General features: G+C 36.1%; 2 protein-coding genes across 6 annotated transcripts; both read right to left on the bottom strand.

Moving 5' to 3' along the window:
* Positions 1–1727: 1727 nt before the first annotated feature.
* Positions 1728–12654, bottom strand: LOC306757253 (deoxyribonuclease-1-like). Of its 3 annotated transcripts, none has more exons than XM_079242246.1 (9): positions 12533–12654; positions 9923–10008; positions 5589–5683; positions 5244–5330; positions 4595–4707; positions 3325–3437; positions 2487–2641; positions 2224–2320; positions 1728–2090 (listed from the first exon to the last, which is right to left on the bottom strand). In XM_079242246.1, exons 2-9 carry the CDS (start codon positions 10001–10003, stop codon positions 1959–1961), a joined length of 873 nt encoding a protein of 290 aa, XP_079098372.1. In that variant the 5' UTR covers positions 10004–10008; positions 12533–12654; the 3' UTR covers positions 1728–1958. The 3 variants fall into 3 exon arrangements, with proteins under 3 accessions (XP_079098372.1, XP_079098373.1, XP_079098374.1); XM_079242247.1 differs by lacking the exon at positions 12533–12654 and adding an exon at positions 11212–11223; XM_079242248.1 differs by lacking the exon at positions 12533–12654 and adding an exon at positions 10835–10895.
* Positions 12655–15116: 2462 nt separating this feature from the next.
* LOC306757259 (deoxyribonuclease-1-like) lies at positions 15117–25550 on the bottom strand. Of its 3 annotated transcripts, none has more exons than XM_079242258.1 (9): positions 25429–25550; positions 23300–23385; positions 18968–19062; positions 18623–18709; positions 17975–18087; positions 16705–16817; positions 15872–16026; positions 15613–15709; positions 15117–15479 (listed from the first exon to the last, which is right to left on the bottom strand). In XM_079242258.1, exons 2-9 carry the CDS (start codon positions 23378–23380, stop codon positions 15348–15350), a joined length of 873 nt encoding a protein of 290 aa, XP_079098384.1. In that variant the 5' UTR covers positions 23381–23385; positions 25429–25550; the 3' UTR covers positions 15117–15347. The 3 variants fall into 3 exon arrangements, with proteins under 3 accessions (XP_079098384.1, XP_079098385.1, XP_079098386.1); XM_079242259.1 differs by lacking the exon at positions 25429–25550 and adding an exon at positions 24589–24600; XM_079242260.1 differs by lacking the exon at positions 25429–25550 and adding an exon at positions 24212–24272.
* Positions 25551–27250: the final 1700 nt, after the last annotated feature.

The raw sequence follows: 27250 nt of genomic DNA on the forward strand, positions 1-27250 counted from the left end.
AAAATTGGGCAGCAAATTAGTTGATCCATTTAAATGGTTGGACAACCAGAACCCATTTTGTATGAAAGGGATATCATGCTTGCAGAAGTTGCAGACTGCCCCTTTATTGTTTTAGTTTTCAGTGTGGTTGGGTAGAAGTTAACAAAATAGAAACAGAATTTAGACTTCAAGTCAAACTGCCTTTTCTCCACCACTGCAGCCCCAAAACAACAAAAAATTGAATTCAGCATTTCAACTCAAATTAGTTCCAGTTTACAAGCTTATATTAACTTAAAGTAATAACTGAACTCTATAGTAATCATTAAAAATGAGAAATTTTATGGTTTCATAGTAGATTTTGAAATGAAAATAAAAAGAATTCTATTCCAGCTACTCTTTTTTCAGATACTGACTGATTCCTTAATAAAGTAGTTGATTAAGTAGTTGAATAAGGCGAAGAAAGGAAAATTCTCACCTGCTCAGTTGAAACGCACAAAGTGAAAAAGGTGCAGTGTCTGGTATGTCGACAGAGACCGAAGCTAAACTCTGTAGTAAACAGAATGTCTGTCAAACTGGAAGGAAGGGCTTTGTGTGCCAGAAGCACACAGACATACCAGCCAGAACACGCCAAGCAGTCCCGTCAACTGCAGGAAATCTTTTAAGGGTTTTCTCCAAGTAGTCATCTTTTAAACATACAATTGGTGACACATTTGTTAGAAGTTGTGAAAATAAAACTTTAAGTTTAGTAAGACTATTAACCTAATGTTAGCATGAAGCTATGTAGCAGTGTTAAGCTATGTTAATTTCATTTACTGTACATAGCACACTTAGTACTACCCCAGTTGCCAAAAGGCTGTTCAGTCTAGTTTAAGATTCACTAGATACGTTTTGAGATAATATGGAGAAACAGTATCATATTTAGCTTTTCCCGGGTGTTTTGGGACCAGACATCAAATCAGGGGATCAAGACGTTGAATCTGAAAATATATGAAAGAATGTTCAGAAAGTACTTCAAGTTACTTAGTGCGAACTAAACTTAAACTTACTCACCTTTATGTGGACCTTTTTGAAAATATTTCCACTTTATTATTCCGTTTATTGATGAAAAATGTTTTATTTCTCATGTTCTTCTAAACTGACCACAAGTGTGGGAGTGTGTGTTAGAGAATGGAACACAATCATTTCTTTTCTTAGTATATCATCCCCCAGATAGTCTTGCTCACCCTCCCAAAAACCCCTTTCACTCCCCAAATACAAAAGTCTGGTTCAGTCACTGGTTGAGAGTTAAGGCATGGTTGCCATGGAGGATGCTTGGATCATGTTGCTTGTTGGTTGTGTTCCTCAGGTGGGGTGGAATATTTCAGGAGAACCAGAATATTATGGGAAGGTAAAGCATGAATGAAGAGGCCCAAAATGTTTTTTTTACCAGCAAGTGACGAAAACCTGAAAAACATTGCAGACTGACCTCTCTCAATGTTATCAGTCCCGATGTCCAGCATGTTTGTTAATCCATTTTAAAGGCTGAGTTTGCCTTTGTGGTGTCATTGAACACAGTGTAATGTGTATGTGTGCTCATTCTGTTAGGTATCTGAGGTGACGGAGACAGAGCCCTGGCCATTGCTGACCCTGGCCATTGTTTAGAAAGTTGCTCCTGTCCATCAGGTTTTTAAGGTGCTGTGCCTTTTCAGTGCATATCAGACATGAAACACTCCCGATCATCTCATAAAAAAGGGAACTCAAAGTGATGAGTAAGCTGTCTATTGAAACACAAGAACATTTTTTCAAGTTATTTCCATCTTTGACTGATTGTTGCTTTGACTTCAAAAAGTTTACTAAATGGTCTAACAGATATACAGCAAGACCCTCACAGAGCTTCAGTACACAGTTAAGATTAAAGAGAGACTTTCAGAGTAAATTGTGTTGAGCTTCTAAAATAGCAATCTGGTGAAAACTTGAGACATTTTATGCCAATGTTTGTCCTAACGTCTTCTTTTTGTTGGCTTCTTGGATGCAGCTGGCTGTTGTCGCTTTCTTTTTACTGCTGTTTTGGCCACAGTTTCATCGGCCTTCAGTTCTACCTCCACGGGGTAATGGTCGCTGATGCTGAGAGCCTTGTAAAGCAAAGAAAGTTGCATGTTAAATCTCCACTTCAATTCTGTCCTTCAGAACACATCATTTAACAAAGTTTAATCATTTCAGCCACATATAGTTTCCATCTGTTTTATAAATAAAAGTCAAGCTCACCTCTTCATCAGTGAGCTTGAATGCTGTCTGGAAGTTGAATGAATTGGCGGACCTGGGGACGACGGCGTCCTTCATGGTGTCTCCATACACCACGATCCTGTGTGCGGAAGATTATAACAGTGAGCTTATTCATCTTTAATAATGCATACCGCAGAGATGGTTGATTTCTATGATTAATACAGTAATAAAGAGAAAGCAATAATATCAAATAGGATAAAAAAAAAAAAAAAAAACTTTAATAACAAAGTTAATGTATGTATCACCTGTCGTAGGTGTGGTCATTGTTGTTGCTAGCTGTGGTGTCAACATCATCGCCTATCAGCCAGTGGAAAAGTGCAGAGTAGATACGGATGCTTTCCTTCTTCTTTTGGGAGAGGTATCTCCCGTCTGCATTGAAGTCCCCTAAAACCATAATGTTCTGTCAAAGAAATAGAAACAATGAGTGTTGTGCACTATTTTAGGGATAAGTATGCAGTGTTAAGTTCTTCTCCAACGTAATGATTTATGTTTACAGCTGAGTCTCACCAGAAAAGATGTATTTGCATTGATGTATTTGTCCACTTTTCAGGCAAGTGATACCATTCATGACTATAAACTGTTAGATAGTAATCTATTCCCAATTTATTGTTTTTATATGTCACAATGAGTCAACACTCCAACGCTACAATAATCAGTACAGTGTAATGTCTGCAAGAATCTTCTAACTCTTAACCCTAAAATAAGGACGCAACTTATCATAAATGTTGCACTTTTAATTCCTAAACCTAAGTATGAATGCAGTATGGAAAGTATGAAAGGTGGCTACAAAAAACAGTAAAAGGCTTGCAGACTTATCTGCCTTGGTGGTACAAAAAAAAAAAAAAAAAAAATCTATGGCAAGAAACTTGTATGCGTGTTTCACTTCATCACAAATGACATTAAAATTTATGTCAGGACAGAAAGCTAAAGATCAGATTCTTTTTGTTTTGAGTTACTTTAGTCATCAACATTGTTAAACTGTTGGAAAAGCTGCTTAACTTACTAAATTAGTCATAAATAACTTTTTTTTTTTTTTTTTTTTTTTTTAACTTTTCACATTTTTACTTTTCTCATAACACTTACATCAGTTTCCCACTTCTTCCTGACATGCTCCACCACGTCATAAAGCTCATCCAGCTCTTTCTGTGCATCCCCTGGCTTGGTGTGGACTGGAATCAGGACCAGGTCTTTCAAAACTGGTGCAGTGCACAAGTACAGAAAACAGAAACCTTAATACACAGCACACACTGACATGTTCACAGATATAAAACGTAAATAATGTTCTAGAAACTCCTTCTATGCAGTACGATTAATTCAACATAACACTGTGAGTCTTGTACCTTTTCAGTATAAACTATTTCTAATAAGTACAAGGAGGCAGGATGAAACAATCAGCATTAATATTACAACATGCTAATTTTCTATGTAATCCTGTAACCATGATGAAAAATTGGGGAATTGTATGCCGTGTTTTATGATCAGATCACCCCCTCATCTTTCCAGTGTGAGCTTGTAATTTTGTTGTGATGTCCCTTACAACATTAAACCAGATATAATAAATTTATAAAAAAAACTACATACCTCCCCCAAACCTTTAACAAAAAGATACATTGTGATGCAAAAATTGATAGCCCAACTGAGCTGATCTCAAAAGTTCTAGAGATTATTTTCCATGTTTTGAGCAAGTCCACTTTTAATCCTACAATTAAAGAGTGAAAAACTAACATAATAGTCATGTATACATGCAGATTCCTCAGATGACTGGAGCTATCTGCTTGCTTGTATCAGTTAATTGGCTCACATTTATCAGCCTATTGAGGCCTGATATTTCAGAAAGGCCACATGATGAAAACACTTTAGCATTACTCCTCAAATCTGTCAGGGTCACTGGTGGCTCTAAACAAATGCAAAAGAATCAGATGATTAATGTTCACAAACCAGCTGACGTTAAAAAGTTGGCAAAAGTGGCAATTTTCTCATTGTGACTTGGTGATTAACAGGGATGGTGGAATAAGATCTAATCTACTAGGTAGGTGCTAAGGTAAATCATACTCCCCTTTTACAGCACAAGACCCTCAGGAATACCTTGCAGAGCCTGGAGGGGGAAGGGTGGGTGGGATGACATACTGCTTTAATGTACAGTCAAAACTGTAGACATATTACTTTCATGGAAAATAATGAATTCATTGGTTTCCTTGGCTTGGCCTTTTTTTTTTTTTTTTTTTAATTGGCTGGTATGATTACCAAATGGATCACAATGAACTGGCACCATACAAATAAAGCTAAATTGAATTGAACTATGTTGTGGGCTAAAATCTGAATTGCTACTTAAAACATGTGGAACAGCACAAACCTGTGGTGGGACAGCTGAAGCGCAGGATGAAGGGTTCTCTGGCAAAGGCATCCTCATCTCCAACTTGATTGTCTTCATACTGCCGATAGTCTTTTAGTTTCACCTCGTCCTCTCTGAGACACACACATAGTGACAGGGAGTTGGTATGAGTATTGCATGAATTACACACACTAGATAACAGCAGAACACTCAGTTTTTTTCTTTTTTTCTTTTTTTTCTTTTTTATTTGATTTATTCAGCACTTTAAAATAAAAATAATATTGAAAAATAAACAAAATGAGCAAAACTGCAGCCTTTGACATGCTGTTGGATTTGATGCAAGTCATATGTGGGGACTTACATTATGCATCATAGGTGGTGGAGGGGTAGAAGTAAAATAAGTTATAAGAGCATCCGTTCCAAGAAAACTAAACAATTACAGCAGAAGTAGCACATATACAGAATATAATGTTTAAAAAACACATACAATTGAGTCCTTTTTATTCCACTCTACTCAGGTCAGCCATTAACTTTTGTTTTAGTCCAAAAGATAAAAATGTCTGTTCCTCAGTTTTGTGCCATGGTATCTGATCACCCATTGATTGTGAGATGTTTTATACAATGGCAGATGCAAACAGCACCTTTATGTAATGTTTATGTAATGTCTTACCTGTAGAAGCAAACATACTGCTCCTTGTAGGATTGTCGTCCCAGTTGGTTGCTGGCAATCATGGTGTAGGGATGTTGTCTGTTTTTCCTGAGCAAAAAAGGACAGTCTGTTTAATTGGTGAGAAACGTATTTAATCTTATTTAAACAGGTTATAAATATCCATCACGTTATGCTTCATGTCTTTATTTCTGTCACTAAACTAGTCAAGCTCCTTAAAATGTTTTTAATCTTTGTTGTAATAATATAAGTTGCAAAATGATTACTGTGGATTTTTTTCTTAAAAAATAAAAACAAAAACAAAACGTTTGTTTCTTTCTAAACCAACGTTTGATGCTTTACACTCACCCAGTGTTGTTAAGCTTTTCTTTCAGCAGTTCCATGGCTTTGCCACTTTTATCCACCACCTCCAGTATCACCACCACACTGTACCGAGAAATAATCTGAGAGAACAGTAACATCTGCATGATTAAAAAATACGTACCATTTCATCATTATGTTATTATACGATTGTTTAATGATTAAAAAGATGATACGACTTCTTAAAACTGAAGCAGTTTCAAATAAGGAAAAGTTAAAACTGTAAAATATAATTAGACAAACTTTAGACATTTACACGCTGTTTTTCACTGAATGCAGTGTTTGCTCTTTTCTTGTATCTATACTCTATATCATATCAGATCACATGCTGGAAAAACTCTGGTGAAAAAAAAACACATGACCTCCTGAGCTTCTGTACAAACACAATTATAAATGCATGGTTGGATAAAAAAAAAAATTGCTTGTACGTCCACCTCTACAAGATAACTCCTGATTTAGAATAATTTTAGCCTATTTTTAATGTATTCTATTAATAGAAGTATAAATAGTGAATATTTCAAGTATAAACACACTTAAAGTCGATCATTTTACCAGACTTTCCTTTAATTTTATCTAGTTTAACACAACTTATATATTTTAAAATGTGTTGTTTAAGTATTTATTGTTGTCCATCATACGATTTATTCTTGAAGGCTGGTTCACCTGCTTGGAAGCCCATTAAAGTGGCATATCGAGGCATTGCATGCGTATCTCTATAGAGTCCAGACCAAGCTATAAGATCCTGATCTTGGCTAAGAAGAGGGCTAAAAATGAGTTATAGATGCAGAAGGAGCTGCAAGGTAGCTCTGGCTGTAGAGGCCGGCCAAGTGGTAAAATGCTGCTGGGTTGCCATGGAGAAGGTGTATGATGTTTTCTGACAGACATGAAACAGTCATTCACATCATGATCAGTGATGCATCACAGCACTTCTAGAGAAAGTTTTCTCAAAGTGTTTGACAAATAATTATGTTTATTCTTGTTTTGTTTCATCTAACAACGTGAAACAAAACAAAGAAAGTTTACATTTCAGTAATTTGATTAATGTGTCTTAAAGAAAAGTTCAGAAGCGGATGGCTCAATGAATTTCAGTGAAATTAATAAATTTGTTCTCTCATAAATAAGGCCATAAACATAGTTTAAAAAGAAAATAGTTGCCCACATTAACATTAGAATAACAAAACCCTAGGACTCTTATTTTCTACTTTTTTTTTTTCTACTTTTGGTCACTTGCAAACAAACCAACGCAGTCTGAAGACCAGTCCAGATGACTCTTCATCATTTCATTAATAGATAAATCAAATGATAAAAAGATTCATTCCTGTTCAACCTCTGAGCTGTTTCAGCTTTCACCACAGCATTTGGTTCATTCTACTCTGCAGCGACTATTTAGGAAAAACTAGTCAGCATCTTAATTCAAGATAATATTTAGTCAATTATTTTGCTGGGTTTTGAAACATTGATCGCATGTATCATGTTATTAGACCTCAATTTGTTATAGCAGCCAATACAGCTGATGAGATACACTAGCTGATTTTATGTTGATGAGATTCAAACTGTTTATAAAGAAAGCTGGTGCTTATCACTCCAACATGCTTCTCTTTTTCTTTGCGTGGGCAGAAATTTTGGGTGGTTCGACAATAAATTGTCACAAGACATTAACAGTGCACCGTTATCAAGAATCAGGGGGTGAGTCAGCTTACCCACTGGCTCTTTTAACCTCACTCTCCTCAACTCTGTTAAATCACACGAGCAGCCTTTAATAAAATAATAATAAAAAATGACTAACTTGTTGCCTCACAAAAAGGAGGGTTTTGTCAACTGGAATGACTAAGTAGAAAAAAAAAACTACATTAATTTTGAGCTTGTGGAACATTTATGAACATGTCAAATCTAATTATAGTGTAGTACCTATCATGTACTAGTACTTGATATGATAAAGTCACCATATATTAGAAAAGACACTTCACATCATCTTTGTTTTACTTTCAAGACACATGATGATTTTAGGTCCACCTATACTTACTGATGGGCTGTTTTTGTTCTTACCGTGGTGTGAGCATGGTTTTACTAAGGAATAATGTCAGACCAACAACCTCTGTCACAGTGCAGCATAAGTCAGCTGTTTTTAAAAACAGGAATGAGAGATAACTGGAGGGAAGTCACAAGACATTACATTGTAATACAAGATAATTCATTTCCATTATTATTCTACATTTTAACATGTAAACTGGATTAGTATCTTCTTAAAATGTTACTTACTCTCTGAAACTATAGTGAAAGGGGATCACTGCTGATATCAAGTCAACATGACATGAGATAATGATTTTCTTTTCTTTAAATTAGATTTTATTTTTCTTAAATAATACAAAACAAGAAGATTAAAGGAAACTAGAATATTTGTGAAGAAATTTAGATGGGCACAAATGCAGCTTCTGCCTGTTCAGATATATATTAATAGATGTAATATGCAGGCATTGTGACACAACAAAGCAGCCGCAGTGTACCTGGAAGGGTAGGTTTAATGACAGTGTTCTGTAAAAACATGCTACCTTGTCAAAACTTGGTAGCGCAGGCTGAATTAAGCACCAGTTTAAAGATCATTAAAGCTTGGGTACGTAATCTTGCTCAGACATTTTTTTTTTACTCTGGGTGAAGTGGTTCCTCCTCGTGATAGTAGTCTATACATTTGCAATCATAAACAATAAGATATATAGTTATAGACCCCTTAGTTGACTGTAAATCTGTAAAAACTCTGACCAATCAAAACGCTCGGGCTGAATTGAAGTTCTTCATTTCTTATATTTCATAAGCTTCTTCACGGCTGAGAAAATGCAGTAAGGATTTCTCCGACCCTGCTCGGTTTATTTGATCCGGTGATCTGGATAACCACCAAAGTAAAATCTGTTCTTCCTTTTCACATTTCCAACAATTCCTGAAAATTTAATTAAAATCCGTCCATAAATTTTTGAGTTATCTTGAACACAAACAGATAAACGTTGGTAAAAACATAACCTCCTTGCCGGAGGTAAGAAAAAAACCTTGGATCACACAAGGAGCAAAACCAGAGGGGGAGGAGCCAAGTCATGGTTCCACCTTCAGATCTTACTAGCTCCCCAACATTACCCACCCCAGCTTTAATCCACATATTTGTGGATAAATGATCTTCAAACTAACTGAAGTGTAGTCTTCAGAAAGAAATTCACTGGCAATTAAAACTCAAACTCTGAAGAAATGAATGAATGCAGAATAAATTACACAATCAAAGAATGTCACCCTACAAAGTAGCTATATTTAGGTTGGATGATACAAGAGAGGAGACGAGTGAATGCCGATATTTACATGTAATATGATTATAAAAGAATCAAAATATCTAAAAGAACTTGCAATATACAATTGATATGAATTAGAATATAAATATATAAAGCTTATTTTACAATACGAAAGTCTCACAACACACAGTATATGTGACGCCTGAACAGTCTAAATTGATCCATCAAAGTACGCTACCTGATATATTTATTGAAGGTAGGATGATCCAACTGTTTAAATTTCCTCATAAAAAATGTGCTACCGTATACAGTTGCCTATTTTACTGCCAAATCCCATTAATTTCAGCAGGACTAAATATACATTTCTTTTCAAATTATGTAAACACTTAAATTTAGTAGTTTCAAAAAGTACTGGGTAATCTCAACTATTCCAATCTGCTGGTTTTACATGATGGACAAAATATGATCTAATGTTTTTGACAAGCGCAGTGCTTAATTGTTTGGAAAAAGTGGGTTTTCTCTCTTTTATATTTATTTGAACCTTTCGACTGTTGAAATGCTAAATAATCCACAACTCTTTCTGTTTCCAACAAAACTGTATCCACCACAGTCCTGTCTCGTCTTGTTGCAGCCATTTTTCAAGTCTTCCCTGAAAACATGTCAATTAACACCCACGTTGTTCAAGCATCTGCAGAGACATCATACACCACAAAATGATCGGAATGAGTGTAAACATGGTTACTTCCCTGCCTTCCTTCTTAATCTGATTGAAAATTATTTTGAGGCTGATCGTATCAGCTGTGACGCATTTTTATTCTGATTGAACTTTCAATCGGATTAAAAGGGGTCCATGTAAACATGATTAGTTATTTATTCAGCATAAGTGGATAATGAAACTTTGCCTACCAAAGTTCACCTGGCTAATTAAAAAATTTGTCTCATTATCGATAACATTAAAACTGTCTTAGAACCGGTTTGTTACAAAACCAATGTAATATTAAACAGTCTATCATAAATTATTGTATTTATTGTATAAATAAAGTCAATCAGTACCTTGATGAGATGCTTGCAAACATCCTTGTCTGTGACTTTTTTCATTCCCAGGTTCTTCACGTTGAAGGCTGCTACTTTCATAGTGGCTTCATGGGGAATGAATGAAAAGGATGTGAGAACATTGCTGCTAAAACTAACCAATAACAGAATCCAAAGGTAAACTGAATAGATCAAGTCTTGGAAACAGATATTAGAAAGAAACAGAAAAACTGCTTAGTGAAGACTTTGTGTTGCTGTTCTTCGTACAGTTTGCACTTCTAAAATGAATAAAACATCATGGCAGACAAGGCAGAACAAAAGAAAAAAACTTATCTTTGGTTAAATCTTGTTCATGAAAATATTACAACACTTGCAAACGTTTTACTGTTGGCTCTGCACGCAGAGCTTGCATGACTAGACTTCACTGTAAGTCCCTAACAATGAGTCAGTAATGTTTACATGAGTTATTCAACCCTTAAAAAGATAAGGTAACAGATAATCTAACGCTTTTCAGTTATTGCACAACCAGACACATTTAGCATGACAATGATTTATCAGTAACAAGTTTAATGTTTCACTTTGCAGTGTGGTGGAGTAGAAGAACAACAAAATGAAAACTGAATTTAATGTTCAAGTCAAACTTTCCCACCATGTCACGTCCCCCAAAACCAATCAAATTTGAATTCAGCCGTAAACTTTTTCCAAAAAAAATTGAATTAGTTTAACAGAAGATTTAAAGCAACAACTGAAATGACACCACACACGCCACGCAATGCAACCAAAACTGAAGATTCTGCTTTCATTTTAGCTGATTTTAAAATTAAAGTAAAAAAAAAAATCGTTCTATTCCTGGCTATATATTCTGTTAGATATTGACTGATGCAGAATAGTTTTACTTATAAGTAGTTAAATAATGCAGAGGAAAATTCTCACCAGTGCAGCTGAAATGTGCAAAGTAGAAAAGGTGCAACGTCTGATATGTCAGCAAAGACGCTGAAGCTATATTCTGCAGAAAACAGAACAAATATCTAACAGGAAGTATTGGTCACAAAAACCCAGCTATGTGAATAAACACGCCCAGCACCCCTATCAGCAGCAGTAAACACTTCCTGTCTGCAGAACAGCTGAGCCACTTATCCCCTCCTCTATACACAAAACTGTTGATCCAACAACAAACCCTGGGTGAGAAGAAGTGGTAGTGTTCTGGGAAATAACAACAGAAAGCTCTTGTTGAGTTATAGGATGAAGCTGGAGATGAGGGTCAAGTAGAAAACACCAGTAAGACCAGCAGATTTATGATAATCACCAACCAGTTGAGAAGAACACGGACAGAACCAGCGAGCCGGACTGTTCCTTCAGTAGATCCAACATGCAGAGACGTGCTGCTGAAAACATCCTGCTTATCTTCTTTATCAAAAACCGCCACTCCCAGTGTTGCCAGTGCTTCTAGGGTTGTTTTCATTACCAAATCCCCCCCCAGTTTCACCAGCCACTCACCAGGACAGCTGTTAGAACCACGACCACTCAGCTCTCTAGTGTCTTCAACGCCGTTCTGGCTGCTAACTTTACTGTCATTTAAAAGAGAGTTGTTCAGAACAAAAAGTGGGCTCTACAGAAGCAGCACTGAGATGTAGCGGCGATTATTACAGTAGGGAAATACAAGCTCTGCAGCTCATGTCAGTTAAACAAATGAGCCAGTTATGTGAAACGGAAGATCCGGGACTACGTCCTTTCATGTGGAGACAAGGTGGAGTTACAAGTACCAGGGAGTACGTTGGCCAGACTCATGCATCTGTATATCCAGACTGTCCCTCTGTTCTGTTGAAGTTTCAAGTCTCTGCTGATCAGTGTTACAGTAGCTTCTGAAATACAAGTGGATGAAATTTCATCTCCATTATTGGCATCATCTTTCAGTTCTCTATTTTCCAGATCAGACTCAGAAGGAATGAATGTGTTATAAAACAGTTTCATTATTTTTTCACACCATTCCTTCACCACGTTACTTGTCTCTGGTGTATTTATAGTTTCTGTTGGAGAGTAAACAGTGTTGCAGTGAAATGTGGTCTAGAATTAGAAAAAAGAAAATGAAACAAACAGCAGACATAAAAGAAGAAGTCAGAGCAGCTGCTGACATTTTTATCAGCACCAGAAAATAGGATTTGGGAAGTGGTTGCTTTTTTTTTTTTATTACAGTAATTCAGTAATATTAACCACATTCTTCAATCTAGAATAGACCCGTCAAGTAGAGAGAAATGTATGTCATGTACTCTGTAGCAAAATGTACTGTCAACACTTACAAGCCTTTACATGACTTTGCATGGTAACTATACGACGCTTAGAGGCGAAACGTGCATAAATATTGACGTGTTGTTTGTAGTGTAAGGATTTGGTTTCTGGTTCACTTCAAGTACTGGAAAGCTTGCAGACATTGAAATTCATATGAAAAAGTGACTGAAGACAATATTTTGGTCTGAATTTGAATCGGGAATGGACCATACATGTTTCATTCAGATTTTGAAATGAAAATAAAAAGAATTCTATTCCAGCTACTCTTTTTTCAGATACTGACTGATTCCTTAATAAAGTAGTTGATTAAGTAGTTGAATAAGGCGAAGAAAGGAAAATTCTCACCTGCTCAGTTGAAACGCACAAAGTGAAAAAGGTGCAGTGTCTGGTATGTCGACAGAGACCGAAGCTAAACTCTGTAGTAAACAGAATGTCTGTCAAACTGGAAGGAAGGGCTTTGTGTGCCAGAAACACACAGACATACCAGCCAGAACACGCCAAGCAGTCCCGTAAAACAAGTCGGCATTTGTAAGCGGCTGAGTTTGAGTGTAACCATTACATCTGATAAGGTGCAACAGCTGCTCAGACTTTAAATTGACAAGACCAAAAATAGTTTATGAATTAAACTGGTGCTCAGCACTTCTCCAGTGGTCTTCTTCTTTCCTCTGTATAAAATTACTGCAATACTTGTATTACTAAAATTCATCATTACCTTGATAAGATGCTCGCAAACATGTTTGTTCTTGACTTTTGTCATTCCCAGTTTCTTCACATTGAATGCTGCTACTTTCATTGTGACTTCTTCTTTTGTAAGGGAGGACAGATAACTTGGTTAGAGATGGTAATGTAGTGATCATTAGGCAGAAGAAACAAAAGAGAAACACCAAGAACAGAATGCAGAGAAAAAAAACTAGGGAGACCAAGTGACTGAAACAAAAATCAGGATAAACCACCCAAAAAACGGTTGGTAACGTCTTTGTGGTGTGCTGCAGTTGTTGGTGCAGTTTGCATTATTATAATCAACAATACATTATGGAAGCGGACTTTCCAGCCATAATGTATGAATAAAAAGCTCTCATTGTTAAAGAGTCTTCATTGAAATATAAACACATTTCTTATTGTTATGCAAGTAGACATCAATCTAAGAATAAATTCAGTGTAGCCTCTTGATACCATTTCAGTGACTAAAAAAAAATAAAAAAAAATTGGGCAGCAAATTAGTTGATCCATTTAAATGGTTGGACAACCAGAACCCATTTTGTATGAAAGGGATATCATGCTTGCAGAAGTTGCAGACTGCCCCTTTATTGTTTTAGTTTTCAGTGTGGTTGGGTAGAAGTTAACAAAATAGAAACAGAATTTAGACTTCAAGTCAAACTGCCTTTTCTCCACCACTGCAGCCCCAAAACAACAAAAAATTGAATTCAGCATTTCAACTCAAATTAGTTCCAGTTTACAAGCTTATATTAACTTAAAGTAATAACTGAACTCTATAGTAATCATTAAAAATGAGAAATTTTATGGTTTCATAGTAGATTTTGAAATGAAAATAAAAAGAATTCTATTCCAGCTACTCTTTTTTCAGATACTGACTGATTCCTTAATAAAGTAGTTGATTAAGTAGTTGAATAAGGCGAAGAAAGGAAAATTCTCACCTGCTCAGTTGAAACGCACAAAGTGAAAAAGGTGCAGTGTCTGGTATGTCGACAGAGACCGAAGCTAAACTCTGTAGTAAACAGAATGTCGGTCAAACTGGAAGGAAGGGCTTTGTGTGCCAGAAACACACAGACATACCAGCCAGAACACGCCAAGCAGTCCCGTCAACTGCAGGAAATCTTTTAAGGGTTTTCTCCAAGTAGTCATCTTTTAAACATACAATTGGTGACACATTTGTTAGAAGTTGTGAAAATAAAACTTTAAGTTTAGTAAGACTATTAACCTAATGTTAGCATGAAGCTATGTAGCAGTGTTAAGCTATGTTAATTTCATTTACTGTACATAGCACACTTAGTACTACCCCAGTTGCCAAAAGGCTGTTCAGTCTAGTTTAAGATTCACTAGATACGTTTTGAGATAATATGGGGAAACAGTATCATATTTAGCTTTTCCCGGGTGTTTTGGGACCAGACATCAAATCAGGGGATCAAGACGTTGAATCTGAAAATATATGAAAGAATGTTCAGAAAGTACTTCAAGTTACTTAGTGCGAACTAAACTTAAACTTACTCACCTTTATGTGGACCTTTTTGAAAATATTTCCACTTTATTATTCCGTTTATTGATGAAAAATGTTTTATTTCTCATGTTCTTCTAAACTGACCACAAGTGTGGGAGTGTGTGTTAGAGAATGGAACACAATCATTTCTTTTCTTAGTATATCATCCCCCAGATAGTATTGCGCACCCTCCCAAAAACCCCTTTCACTCCCCAAATACAAAAGTCTGGTTCAGTCACTGGTTGAGAGTTAAGGCATGGTTGCCATGGAGGATGCTTGGATCATGTTGCTTGTTGGTTGTGTTCCTCAGGTGGGGGTGGAATATTTCAGGAGAACCAGAATATTATGGGAAGGTAAAGCATGAATGAAGAGGCCCAAAATGTTTTTTTTACCAGCAAGTGACGAAAACCTGAAAAACATTGCAGACTGACCTCTCTCAATGTTATCAGTCCCGATGTCCAGCATGTTTGTTAATCCATTTTAAAGGCTGAGTTTGCCTTTGTGGTGTCATTGAACACAGTGTAATGTGTATGTGTGCTCATTCTGTTAGGTATCTGAGGTGACGGAGACAGAGCCCTGGCCATTGCTGACCCTGGCCATTGTTTAGAAAGTTGCTCCTGTCCATCAGGTTTTTAAGGTGCTGTGCCTTTTCAGTGCATATCAGACATGAAACACTCCCGATCATCTCATAAAAAAGGGAACTCAAAGTGATGAGTAAGCTGTCTATTGAAACACAAGAACATTTTTTCAAGTTATTTCCATCTTTGACTGATTGTTGCTTTGACTTCAAAAAGTTTACTAAATGGTCTAACAGATATACAGCAAGACCCTCACAGAGCTTCAGTACACAGTTAAGATTAAAGAGAGACTTTCAGAGTAAATTGTGTTGAGCTTCTAAAATAGCAATCTGGTGAAAACTTGAGACATTTTATGCCAATGTTTGTCCTAACGTCTTCTTTTTGTTGGCTTCTTGGATGCAGCTGGCTGTTGTCGCTTTCTTTTTACTGCTGTTTTGGCCACAGTTTCATCGGCCTTCAGTTCTACCTCCACGGGGTAATGGTCGCTGATGCTGAGAGCCTTGTAAAGCAAAGAAAGTTGCATGTTAAATCTCCACTTCAATTCTGTCCTTCAGAACACATCATTTAACAAAGTTTAATCATTTCAGCCACATATAGTTTCCATCTGTTTTATAAATAAAAGTCAAGCTCACCTCTTCATCAGTGAGCTTGAATGCTGTCTGGAAGTTGAATGAATTGGCGGACCTGGGGACGACGGTGTCCTTCATGGTGTCTCCATACACCACGATCCTGTGTGCGGAAGATTATAACAGTGAGCTTATTCATCTTTAATAATGCATACCGCAGAGATGGTTGATTTCTATGATTAATACAGTAATAAAGAGAAAGCAATAATATCAAATAGGATTAAAAAAAAAAAACCTTTAATAACAAAGTTAATGTATGTATCACCTGTCGTAGGTGTTGTCATTGTTGTTGCTAGCTGTGGTGTCAACATCATCGCCTATCAGCCAGTGGAAAAGTGCAGAGTAGATACGGATGCTTTCCTTCTTCTTTTGGGAGAGGTATCTCCCGTCTGCATTGAAGTCCCCTAAAACCATAATGTTCTGTCAAAGAAATAGAAACAATGAGTGTTGTGCACTATTTTAGGGATAAGTATGCAGTGTTAAGTTCTTCTCCAACGTAATGATTTATGTTTACAGCTGAGTCTCACCAGAAAAGATGTATTTGCATTGATGTATTTGTCCACTTTTCAGGCAAGTGATACCATTCATGACTATAAACTGTTAGATAGTAATCTATTCCCAATTTATTGTTTTTATATGTCACAATGAGTCAACACTCCAACGCTACAATAATCAGTACAGTGTAATGTCTGCAAGAATCTTCTAACTCTTAACCCTAAAATAAGGACGCAACTTATCATAAATGTTGCACTTTTAATTCCTAAACCTAAGTATGAATGCAGTATGGAAAGTATGAAAGGTGGCTACAAAAAACAGTAAAAGGCTTGCAGACTTATCTGCCTTGGTGGTACAAAAAAAAAAAAAAAAATCTATGGCAAGAAACTTGTATGCGTGTTTCACTTCATCACAAATGACATTAAAATTTATGTCAGGACAGAAAGCTAAAGATCAGATTCTTTTTGTTTTGAGTTACTTTAGTCATCAACATTGTTAAACTGTTGGAAAAGCTGCTTAACTTACCAAATTAGTCATAAATAACTCTTTTATTTATTTATTTTTTTTAACTTTTCACATTTTTACTTTTCTCATAACACTTACATCAGTTTCCCACTTCTTCCTGACATGCTCCACCACGTCATAAAGCTCATCCAGCTCTTTCTGTGCATCCTTTGGCTTGGTGTGGACTGGAATCAGGACCAGGTCTTTCAAAACTGGTGCAGTGCACAAGTACAGAAAACAGAAACCTTAATACACAGCACACACTGACATATTCACAGATATAAAACGTAAATAATGTTCTAGAAACTCCTTCTATGCAGTACGATTAATTCAACATAACACTGTGAGTCTTGTACCTTTTCAGTATAAACTATTTCTAATAAGTACAAGGAGGCAAGATGAAACAATCAGCATTAATATTACAACATGCTAATTTTCTATGTAATCCTGTAACCATGATGAAAAATTGGGGAATTGTATGCCGTGTTTTATGATCAGATCACCCCCTCATCTTTCCAGTGTGAGCTTGTAATTTTGTTGTGATGTCCCTTACAACATTAAACCAGATATAATAAATTTATAAAAAAAACTACATACCTCCCCCAAACCTTTAACAAAAAGATACATTGTGATGCAAAAATTGATAGCCCAACTGAGCTGATCTCAAAAGTTCTAGAGATTATTTTCCATGTTTTGAGCAAGTCCACTTTTAATCCTACAATTAAAGAGTGAAAAACTAACATAATAGTCATGTATACATGCAGATTCCTCAGATGACTGGAGCTATCTGCTTGCTTGTATCAGTTAATTGGCTCACATTTATCAGCCTATTGAGGCCTGATATTTCAGAAAGGCCACATGATGAAAACACTTTAGCATTACTCCTCAAATCTGTCAGGGTCACTGGTGGCTCTAAACAAATGCAAAAGAATCAGATGATTAATGTTCACAAACCAGCTGACGTTAAAAAGTTGGCAAAAGTGGCAATTTTCTCATTGTGACTTGGTGATTAACAGGGATGGTGGAATAAGATCTAATCTACTAGGTAGGTGCTAAGGTAAATCATACTCCCCTTTTACAGCACAAGACCCTCAGGAATACCTTGCAGAGCCTGGAGGGGGAAGGGTGGGTGGGATGACATACTGCTTTAATGTACAGTCAAAACTGTAGACATATGACTTTCATGGAAAATAATGAATTCATTGGTTTCCTTGGCTTGGCCTTTTTTTTTTTTTTTTTTTAATTGGCTGGTATGATTACCAAATGGATCACAATGAACTGGCACCATACAAATAAAGCTAAATTGAATTGAACTATGTTGTGGGCTAAAATCTGAATTGCTACTTAAGACATGTGGAACAGCACAAACCTGTGGTGGGACAGCTGAAGCGCAGGATGAAGGGTTCTCTGGCAAAGGCATCCTCATCTCCAACTTGATTGTCTTCATACTGCCGATAGTCTTTTAGTTTCACCTCGTCCTCTCTGAGACACACACATAGTGACAGGGAGTTGGTATGAGTATTGCATGAATTACACACACTAGATAACAGCAGAACACTCAGTTTTTTTCTTTTTTCTTTTTTTTCTTTTTTATTTGATTTATTCAGCACTTTAAAATAAAAATAATATTGAAAAATAAACAAAATGAGCAAAACTGCAGCCTTTGACATGCTGTTGGATTTGATGCAAGTCATATGTGGGGACTTACATTATGCATCATAGGTGGTGGAGGGGTAGAAGTAAAATAAGTTATAAGAGCATCCGTTCCAAGAAAACTAAACAATTACAGCAGAAGTAGCACATATACAGAATATAATGTTTAAAAAACACATACAATTGAGTCCTTTTTCTTCCACTCTACTCAGGTCAGCCATTAACTTTTGTTTTAGTCCAAAAGATAAAAATGTCTGTTCCTCAGTTTTGTGCCATGGTATCTGATCACCCATTGATTGTGAGATGTTTTATACAATGGCAGATGCAAACAGCACCTTTATGTAATGTTTATGTAATGTCTTACCTGTAGAAGCAAACATACTGCTCCTTGTAGGATTGTCGTCCCAGTTGGTTGCTGGCAATCATGGTGTAGGGATGTTGTCTGTTTTTCCTGAGCAAAAAAGGACAGTCTGTTTAATTGGTGAGAAACGTATTTAATCTTATTTAAACAGGTTATAAATATCCATCACGTTATGCTTCATGTCTTTATTTCTGTCACTAAACTAGTCAAGCTCCTTAAAATGTTTTTAATCTTTGTTGTAATAATATAAGTTGCAAAATGATTACTGTGGATTTTTTTCTTAAAAAATAAAAACAAAAACAAAACGTTTGTTTCTTTCTAAACCAACGTTTGATGCTTTACACTCACCCAGTGTTGTTAAGCTTTTCTTTCAGCAGTTCCATGGCTTTGCCACTTTTATCCACCACCTCCAGTATCACCACCACACTGTACCGAGAAATAATCTGAGAGAACAGTAACATCTGCATGATTAAAAAATACGTACCATTTCATCATTATGTTATTATACGATTGTTTAATGATTAAAAAGATGATACGACTTCTTAAAACTGAAGCAGTTTCAAATAAGGAAAAGTTAAAACTGTAAAATATAATTGGACAAACTTTAGACATTTACACGCTGTTTTTCACTGAATGCAGTGTTTGCTCTTTTCTTGTATCTATACTCTATATCATATCAGATCACATGCTGGAAAAACTCTGGTGAAAAAAAACACATGACCTCCTGAGCTTCTGTACAAACACAATTATAAATGCATGGTTGGATAAAAAAAAAAATTGCTTGTACGTCCACCTCTACAAGATAACTCCTGATTTAGAATAATTTTAGCCTATTTTTAATGTATTCTATTAATAGAAGTATAAATAGTGAATATTTCAAGTATAAACACACTTAAAGTCGATCATTTTACCAGACTTTCCTTTAATTTTATCTAGTTTAACACAACTTATATATTTTAAAATGTGTTGTTTAAGTATTTATTGTTGTCCATCATACGATTTATTCTTGAAGGCTGGTTCACCTGCTTGGAAGCCCATTAAAGTGGCATATCGAGGCATTGCATGCGTATCTCTATAGAGTCCAGACCAAGCTATAAGATCCTGATCTTGGCTAAGAAGAGGGCTAAAAATGAGTTATAGATGCAGAAGGAGCTGCAAGGTAGCTCTGGCTGTAGAGGCCGGCCAAGTGGTAAAATGCTGCTGGGTTGCCATGGAGAAGGTGTATGATGTTTTCTGACAGACATGAAACAGTCATTCACATCATGATCAGTGATGCATCACAGCACTTCTAGAGAAAGTTTTCTCAAAGTGTTTGACAAATAATTATGTTTATTCTTGTTTTGTTTCATCTAACAACGTGAAACAAAACAAAGAAAGTTTACATTTCAGTAATTTGATTAATGTGTCTTAAAGAAAAGTTCAGAAGCGGATGGCTCAATGAATTTCAGTGAAATTAATAAATTTGTTCTCTCATAAATAAGGCCATAAACATAGTTTAAAAAGAAAATAGTTGCCCACATTAACATTAGAATAACAAAACCCTAGGACTCTTATTTTCTACTTTTTTTTTTTTCTACTTTTGGTCACTTGCAAACAAACCAACGCAGTCTGAAGACCAGTCCAGATGACTCTTCATCATTTCATTAATAGATAAATCAAATGATAAAAAGATTCATTCCTGTTCAACCTCTGAGCTGTTTCAGCTTTCACCACAGCATTTGGTTCATTCTACTCTGCAGCGACTATTTAGGAAAAACTAGTCAGCATCTTAATTCAAGATAATATTTAGTCAATTATTTTGCTGGGTTTTGAAACACTGATCGCATGTATCATGTTATTAGACCTCAATTTGTTATAGCAGCCAATACAGCTGATGAGATACACTAGCTGATTTTATGTTGATGAGATTCAAACTGTTTATAAAGAAAGCTGGTGCTTATCACTCCAACATGCTTCTCTTTTTCTTTGCGTGGGCAGAAATTTTGGGTGGTTCGACAATAAATTGTCACAAGACATTAACAGTGCACCGTTATCAAGAATCAGGGGGTGAGTCAGCTTACCCACTGGCTCTTTTAACCTCACTCTCCTCAACTCTGTTAAATCACACGAGCAGCCTTTAATAAAATAATAATAAAAATGACTAACTTGTTGCCTCACAAAAAGGAGGGTTTTGTCAACTGGAATGACTAAGTAGAAAAAAAAACTACATTAATTTTGAGCTTGTGGAACATTTATGAACATGTCAAATCTAATTATAGTGTAGTACCTATCATGTACTAGTACTTGATATGATAAAGTCACCATATATTAGAAAAGACACTTCACATCATCTTTGTTTTACTTTCAAGACACATGATGATTTTAGGTCCACCTATACTTACTGATGGGCTGTTTTTGTTCTTACCGTGGTGTGAGCATGGTTTTACTAAGGAATAATGTCAGACCAACAACCTCTGTCACAGTGCAGCATAAGTCAGCTGTTTTTAAAAACAGGAATGAGAGATAACTGGAGGGAAGTCACAAGACATTACATTGTAATACAAGATAATTCATTTCCATTATTATTCTACATTTTAACATGTAAACTGGATTAGTATCTTCTTAAAATGTTACTTACTCTCTGAAACTATAGTGAAAGGGGATCACTGCTGATATCAAGTCAACATGACATGAGATAATGATTTTCTTTTCTTTAAATTAGATTTTATTTTTCTTAAATAATACAAAACAAGAAGATTAAAGGAAACTAGAATATTTGTGAAGAAATTTAGATGGGCACAAATGCAGCTTCTGCCTGTTCAGATATATATTAATAGATGTAATATGCAGGCATTGTGACACAACAAAGCAGCCGCAGTGTACCTGGAAGGGTAGGTTTAATGACAGTGTTCTGTAAAAACATGCTACCTTGTCAAAACTTGGTAGCGCAGGCTGAATTAAGCACCAGTTTAAAGATCATTAAAGCTTGGGTACGTAATCTTGCTCAGACATTTTTTTTTTACTCTGGGTGAAGTGGTTCCTCCTCGTGATAGTAGTCTATACATTTGCAATCATAAACAATAAGATATATAGTTATAGACCCCTTAGTTGACTGTAAATCTGTAAAAACTCTGACCAATCAAAACGCTCGGGCTGAATTGAAGTTCTTCATTTCTTATATTTCATAAGCTTCTTCACGGCTGAGAAAATGCAGTAAGGATTTCTCCGACCCTGCTCGGTTTATTTGATCCGGTGATCTGGATAACCACCAAAGTAAAATCTGTTCTTCCTTTTCACATTTCCAACAATTCCTGAAAATTTAATTAAAATCCGTCCATAAATTTTTGAGTTATCTTGAACACAAACAGATAAACGTTGGTAAAAACATAACCTCCTTGCCGGAGGTAAGAAAAAAACCTTGGATCACACAAGGAGCAAAACCAGAGGGGGAGGAGCCAAGTCATGGTTCCACCTTCAGATCTTACTAGCTCCCCAACATTACCCACCCCAGCTTTAATCCACATATTTGTGGATAAATGATCTTCAAACTAACTGAAGTGTAGTCTTCAGAAAGAAATTCACTGGCAATTAAAACTCAAACTCTGAAGAAATGAATGAATGCAGAATAAATTACACAATCAAAGAATGTCACCCTACAAAGTAGCTATATTTAGGTTGGATGATACAAGAGAGGAGACGAGTGAATGCCGATATTTACATGTAATATGATTATAAAAGAATCAAAATATCTAAAAGAACTTGCAATATACAATTGATATGAATTAGAATATAAATATATAAAGCTTATTTTACAATACGAAAGTCTCACAACACACAGTATATGTGACGCCTGAACAGTCTAAATTGATCCATCAAAGTACGCTACCTGATATATTTATTGAAGGTAGGATGATCCAACTGTTTAAATTTCCTCATAAAAAATGTGCTACCGTATACAGTTGCCTATTTTACTGCCAAATCCCATTAATTTCAGCAGGACTAAATATACATTTCTTTTCAAATTATGTAAACACTTAAATTTAGTAGTTTCAAAAAGTACTGGGTAATCTCAACTATTCCAATCTGCTGGTTTTACATGATGGACAAAATATGATCTAATGTTTTTGACAAGCGCAGTGCTTAATTGTTTGGAAAAAGTGGGTTTTCTCTCTTTTATATTTATTTGAACCTTTCGACTGTTGAAATGCTAAATAATCCACAACTCTTTCTGTTTCCAACAAAACTGTATCCACCACAGTCCTGTCTCGTCTTGTTGCAGCCATTTTTCAAGTCTTCCCTGAAAACATGTCAATTAACACCCACGTTGTTCAAGCATCTGCAGAGACATCATACACCACAAAATGATCGGAATGAGTGTAAACATGGTTACTTCCCTGCCTTCCTTCTTAATCTGATTGAAAATTATTTTGAGGCTGATCGTATCAGCTGTGACGCATTTTTATTCTGATTGAACTTTCAATCGGATTAAAAGGGGTCCATGTAAACATGATTAGTTATTTATTCAGCATAAGTGGATAATGAAACTTTGCCTACCAAAGTTCACCTGGCTAATTAAAAAATTTGTCTCATTATCGATAACATTAAAACTGTCTTAGAACCGGTTTGTTACAAAACCAATGTAATATTAAACAGTCTATCATAAATTATTGTATTTATTGTATAAATAAAGTCAATCAGTACCTTGATGAGATGCTTGCAAACATCCTTGTCTGTGACTTTTTTCATTCCCAGGTTCTTCACGTTGAAGGCTGCTACTTTCATAGTGGCTTCATGGGGAATGAATGAAAAGGATGTGAGAACATTGCTGCTAAAACTAACCAATAACAGAATCCAAAGGTAAACTGAATAGATCAAGTCTTGGAAACAGATATTAGAAAGAAACAGAAAAACTGCTTAGTGAAGACTTTGTGTTGCTGTTCTTCGTACAGTTTGCACTTCTAAAATGAATAAAACATCATGGCAGACAAGGCAGAACAAAAGAAAAAAACTTATCTTTGGTTAAATCTTGTTCATGAAAATATTACAACACTTGCAAACGTTTTACTGTTGGCTCTGCACGCAGAGCTTGCATGACTAGACTTCACTGTAAGTCCCTAACAATGAGTCAGTAATGTTTACATGAGTTATTCAACCCTTAAAAAGATAAGGTAACAGATAATCTAACGCTTTTCAGTTATTGCACAACCAGACACATTTAGCATGACAATGATTTATCAGTAACAAGTTTAATGTTTCACTTTGCAGTGTGGTGGAGTAGAAGAACAACAAAATGAAAACTGAATTTAATGTTCAAGTCAAACTTTCCCACCATGTCACGTCCCCCAAAACCAATCAAATTTGAATTCAGCCGTAAACTTTTTCCAAAAAAAATTGAATTAGTTTAACAGAAGATTTAAAGCAACAACTGAAATGACACCACACACGCCACGCAATGCAACCAAAACTGAAGATTCTGCTTTCATTTTAGCTGATTTTAAAATTAAAGTAAAAAAAAAAATCGTTCTATTCCTGGCTATATATTCTGTTAGATATTGACTGATGCAGAATAGTTTTACTTATAAGTAGTTAAATAATGCAGAGGAAAATTCTCACCAGTGCAGCTGAAATGTGCAAAGTAGAAAAGGTGCAACGTCTGATATGTCAGCAAAGACGCTGAAGCTATATTCTGCAGAAAACAGAACAAATATCTAACAGGAAGTATTGGTCACAAAAACCCAGCTATGTGAATAAACACGCCCAGCACCCCTATCAGCAGCAGTAAACACTTCCTGTCTGCAGAACAGCTGAGCCACTTATCCCCTCCTCTATACACAAAACTGTTGATCCAACAACAAACCCTGGGTGAGAAGAAGTGGTAGTGTTCTGGGAAATAACAACAGAAAGCTCTTGTTGAGTTATAGGATGAAGCTGGAGATGAGGGTCAAGTAGAAAACACCAGTAAGACCAGCAGATTTATGATAATCACCAACCAGTTGAGAAGAACACGGACAGAACCAGCGAGCCGGACTGTTCCTTCAGTAGATTCAACATGCAGAGACGTGCTGCTGAAAACATCCTGCTTATCTTCTTTATCAAAAACCGCCACTCCCAGTGTTGCCAGTGCTTCTAGGGTTGTTTTCATTACCAAATCCCCCCCCAGTTTCACCAGCCACTCACCAGGACAGCTGTTAGAACCACGACCACTCAGCTCTCTAGTGTCTTCAACGCCGTTCTGGCTGCTAACTTTACTGTCATTTAAAAGAGAGTTGTTCAGAACAAAAAGTGGGCTCTACAGAAGCAGCACTGAGATGTAGCGGCGATTATTACAGTAGGGAAATACAAGCTCTGCAGCTCATGTCAGTTAAACAAATGAGCCAGTGATGTGAAACGGAAGATCCGGGACTACGTCCTTTCATGTGGAGACAAGGTGGAGTTACAAGTACCAGGGAGTACGTTGGCCAGACTCATGCATCTGTATATCCAGACTGTCCCTCTGTTCTGTTGAAGTTTCAAGTCTCTGTAACTATACGACGCTTAGAGGCGAAACGTGCATAAATATTGACGTGTTGTTTGTAGTGTAAGGATTTGGTTTCTGGTTCACTTCAAGTACTGGAAAGCTTGCAGACATTGAAATTCATATGAAAAAGTGACTGAAGACAATATTTTGGTCTGAATTTGAATCGGGAATGGACCATACATGTTTCATTCAGATTTTGAAATGAAAATAAAAAGAATTCTATTCCAGCTACTCTTTTTTCAGATACTGACTGATTCCTTAATAAAGTAGTTGATTAAGTAGTTGAATAAGGCGAAGAAAGGAAAATTCTCACCTGCTCAGTTGAAACGCACAAAGTGAAAAAGGTGCAGTGTCTGGTATGTCGACAGAGACCGAAGCTAAACTCTGTAGTAAACAGAATGTCTGTCAAACTGGAAGGAAGGGCTTTGTGTGCCAGAAACACACAGACATACCAGCCAGAACACGCCAAGCAGTCCCGTAAAACAAGTCGGCATTTGTAAGCGGCTGAGTTTGAGTGTAACCATTACATCTGATAAGGTGCAACAGCTGCTCAGACTTTAAATTGACAAGACCAAAAATAGTTTATGAATTAAACTGGTGCTCAGCACTTCTCCAGTGGTCTTCTTCTTTCCTCTGTATAAAATTACTGCAATATTTGTATTACTAAAATTCATCATTACCTTGATAAGATGCTCGCAAACATGTTTGTTCTTGACTTTTGTCATTCCCAGTTTCTTCACATTGAATGCTGCTACTTTCATTGTGCCTTCTTCTTTTGTAAGGGAGGACAGATAACTTGGTTAGAGATGGTAATGTAGTGATCATTAGGCAGAAGAAACAAAAGAGAAACACCAAGAACAGAATGCAGAGAAAAAAAACTAGGGAGACCAAGTGACTGAAACAAAAATCAGGATAAACCACCCAAAAAACGGTTGGTAACGTCTTTGTGGTGTGCTGCAGTTGTTGGTGCAGTTTGCATTATTATAATCAACAATACATTATGGAAGCGGACTTTCCAGCCATAATGTATGAATAAAAAGCTCTCATTGTTAAAGAGTCTTCATTGAAATATAAACACATTTCTTATTGTTATGCAAGTAGACATCAATCTAAGAATAAATTCAGTGTAGCCTCTTGATACCATTTCAGTGACTTGTTAAACTAAAAAAAAAAAAAAAAAAATTGGGCAGCAAATTAGTTGATCCATTTAAATGGTTGGACAACCAGAACCCATTTTGTATGAAAGGGATATCATGCTTGCAGAAGTTGCAGACTGCCCCTTTATTGTTTTAGTTTTCAGTGTGGTTGGGTAGAAGTTAACAAAATAGAAACAGAATTTAGACTTCAAGTCAAACTGCCTTTTCTCCACCACTGCAGCCCCAAAACAACAAAAAATTGAATTCAGCATTTCAACTCAAATTAGTTCCAGTTTACAAGCTTATATTAACTTAAAGTAATAACTGAACTCTATAGTAATCATTAAAAATGAGAAATTTTATGGTTTCATAGTAGATTTTGAAATGAAAATAAAAAGAATTCTATTCCAGCTACTCTTTTTTCAGATACTGACTGATTCCTTAATAAAGTAGTTGATTAAGTAGTTGAATAAGGCGAAGAAAGGAAAATTCTCACCTGCTCAGTTGAAACGCACAAAGTGAAAAAGGTGCAGTGTCTGGTATGTCGACAGAGACCGAAGCTAAACTCTGTAGTAAACAGAATGTCTGTCAAACTGGAAGGAAGGGCTTTGTGTGCCAGAAGCACACAGACATACCAGCCAGAACACGCCAAGCAGTCCCGTCAACTGCAGGAAATCTTTTAAGGGTTTTCTCCAAGTAGTCATCTTTTAAACATACAATTGGTGACACATTTGTTAGAAGTTGTGAAAATAAAACTTTAAGTTTAGTAAGACTATTAACCTAATGTTAGCATGAAGCTATGTAGCAGTGTTAAGCTATGTTAATTTCATTTACTGTACATAGCACACTTAGTACTACCCCAGTTGCCAAAAGGCTGTTCAGTCTAGTTTAAGATTCACTAGATACGTTTTGAGATAATATGGAGAAACAGTATCATATTTAGCTTTTCCCGGGTGTTTTGGGACCAGACATCAAATCAGGGGATCAAGACGTTGAATC

Source organism: Telmatherina bonti (assembly GCF_933228915.1).
Source record: "Telmatherina bonti genome assembly, chromosome: 6".
Classification (NCBI taxonomy): Eukaryota; Metazoa; Chordata; class Actinopteri; order Atheriniformes; family Telmatherinidae; genus Telmatherina; species Telmatherina bonti.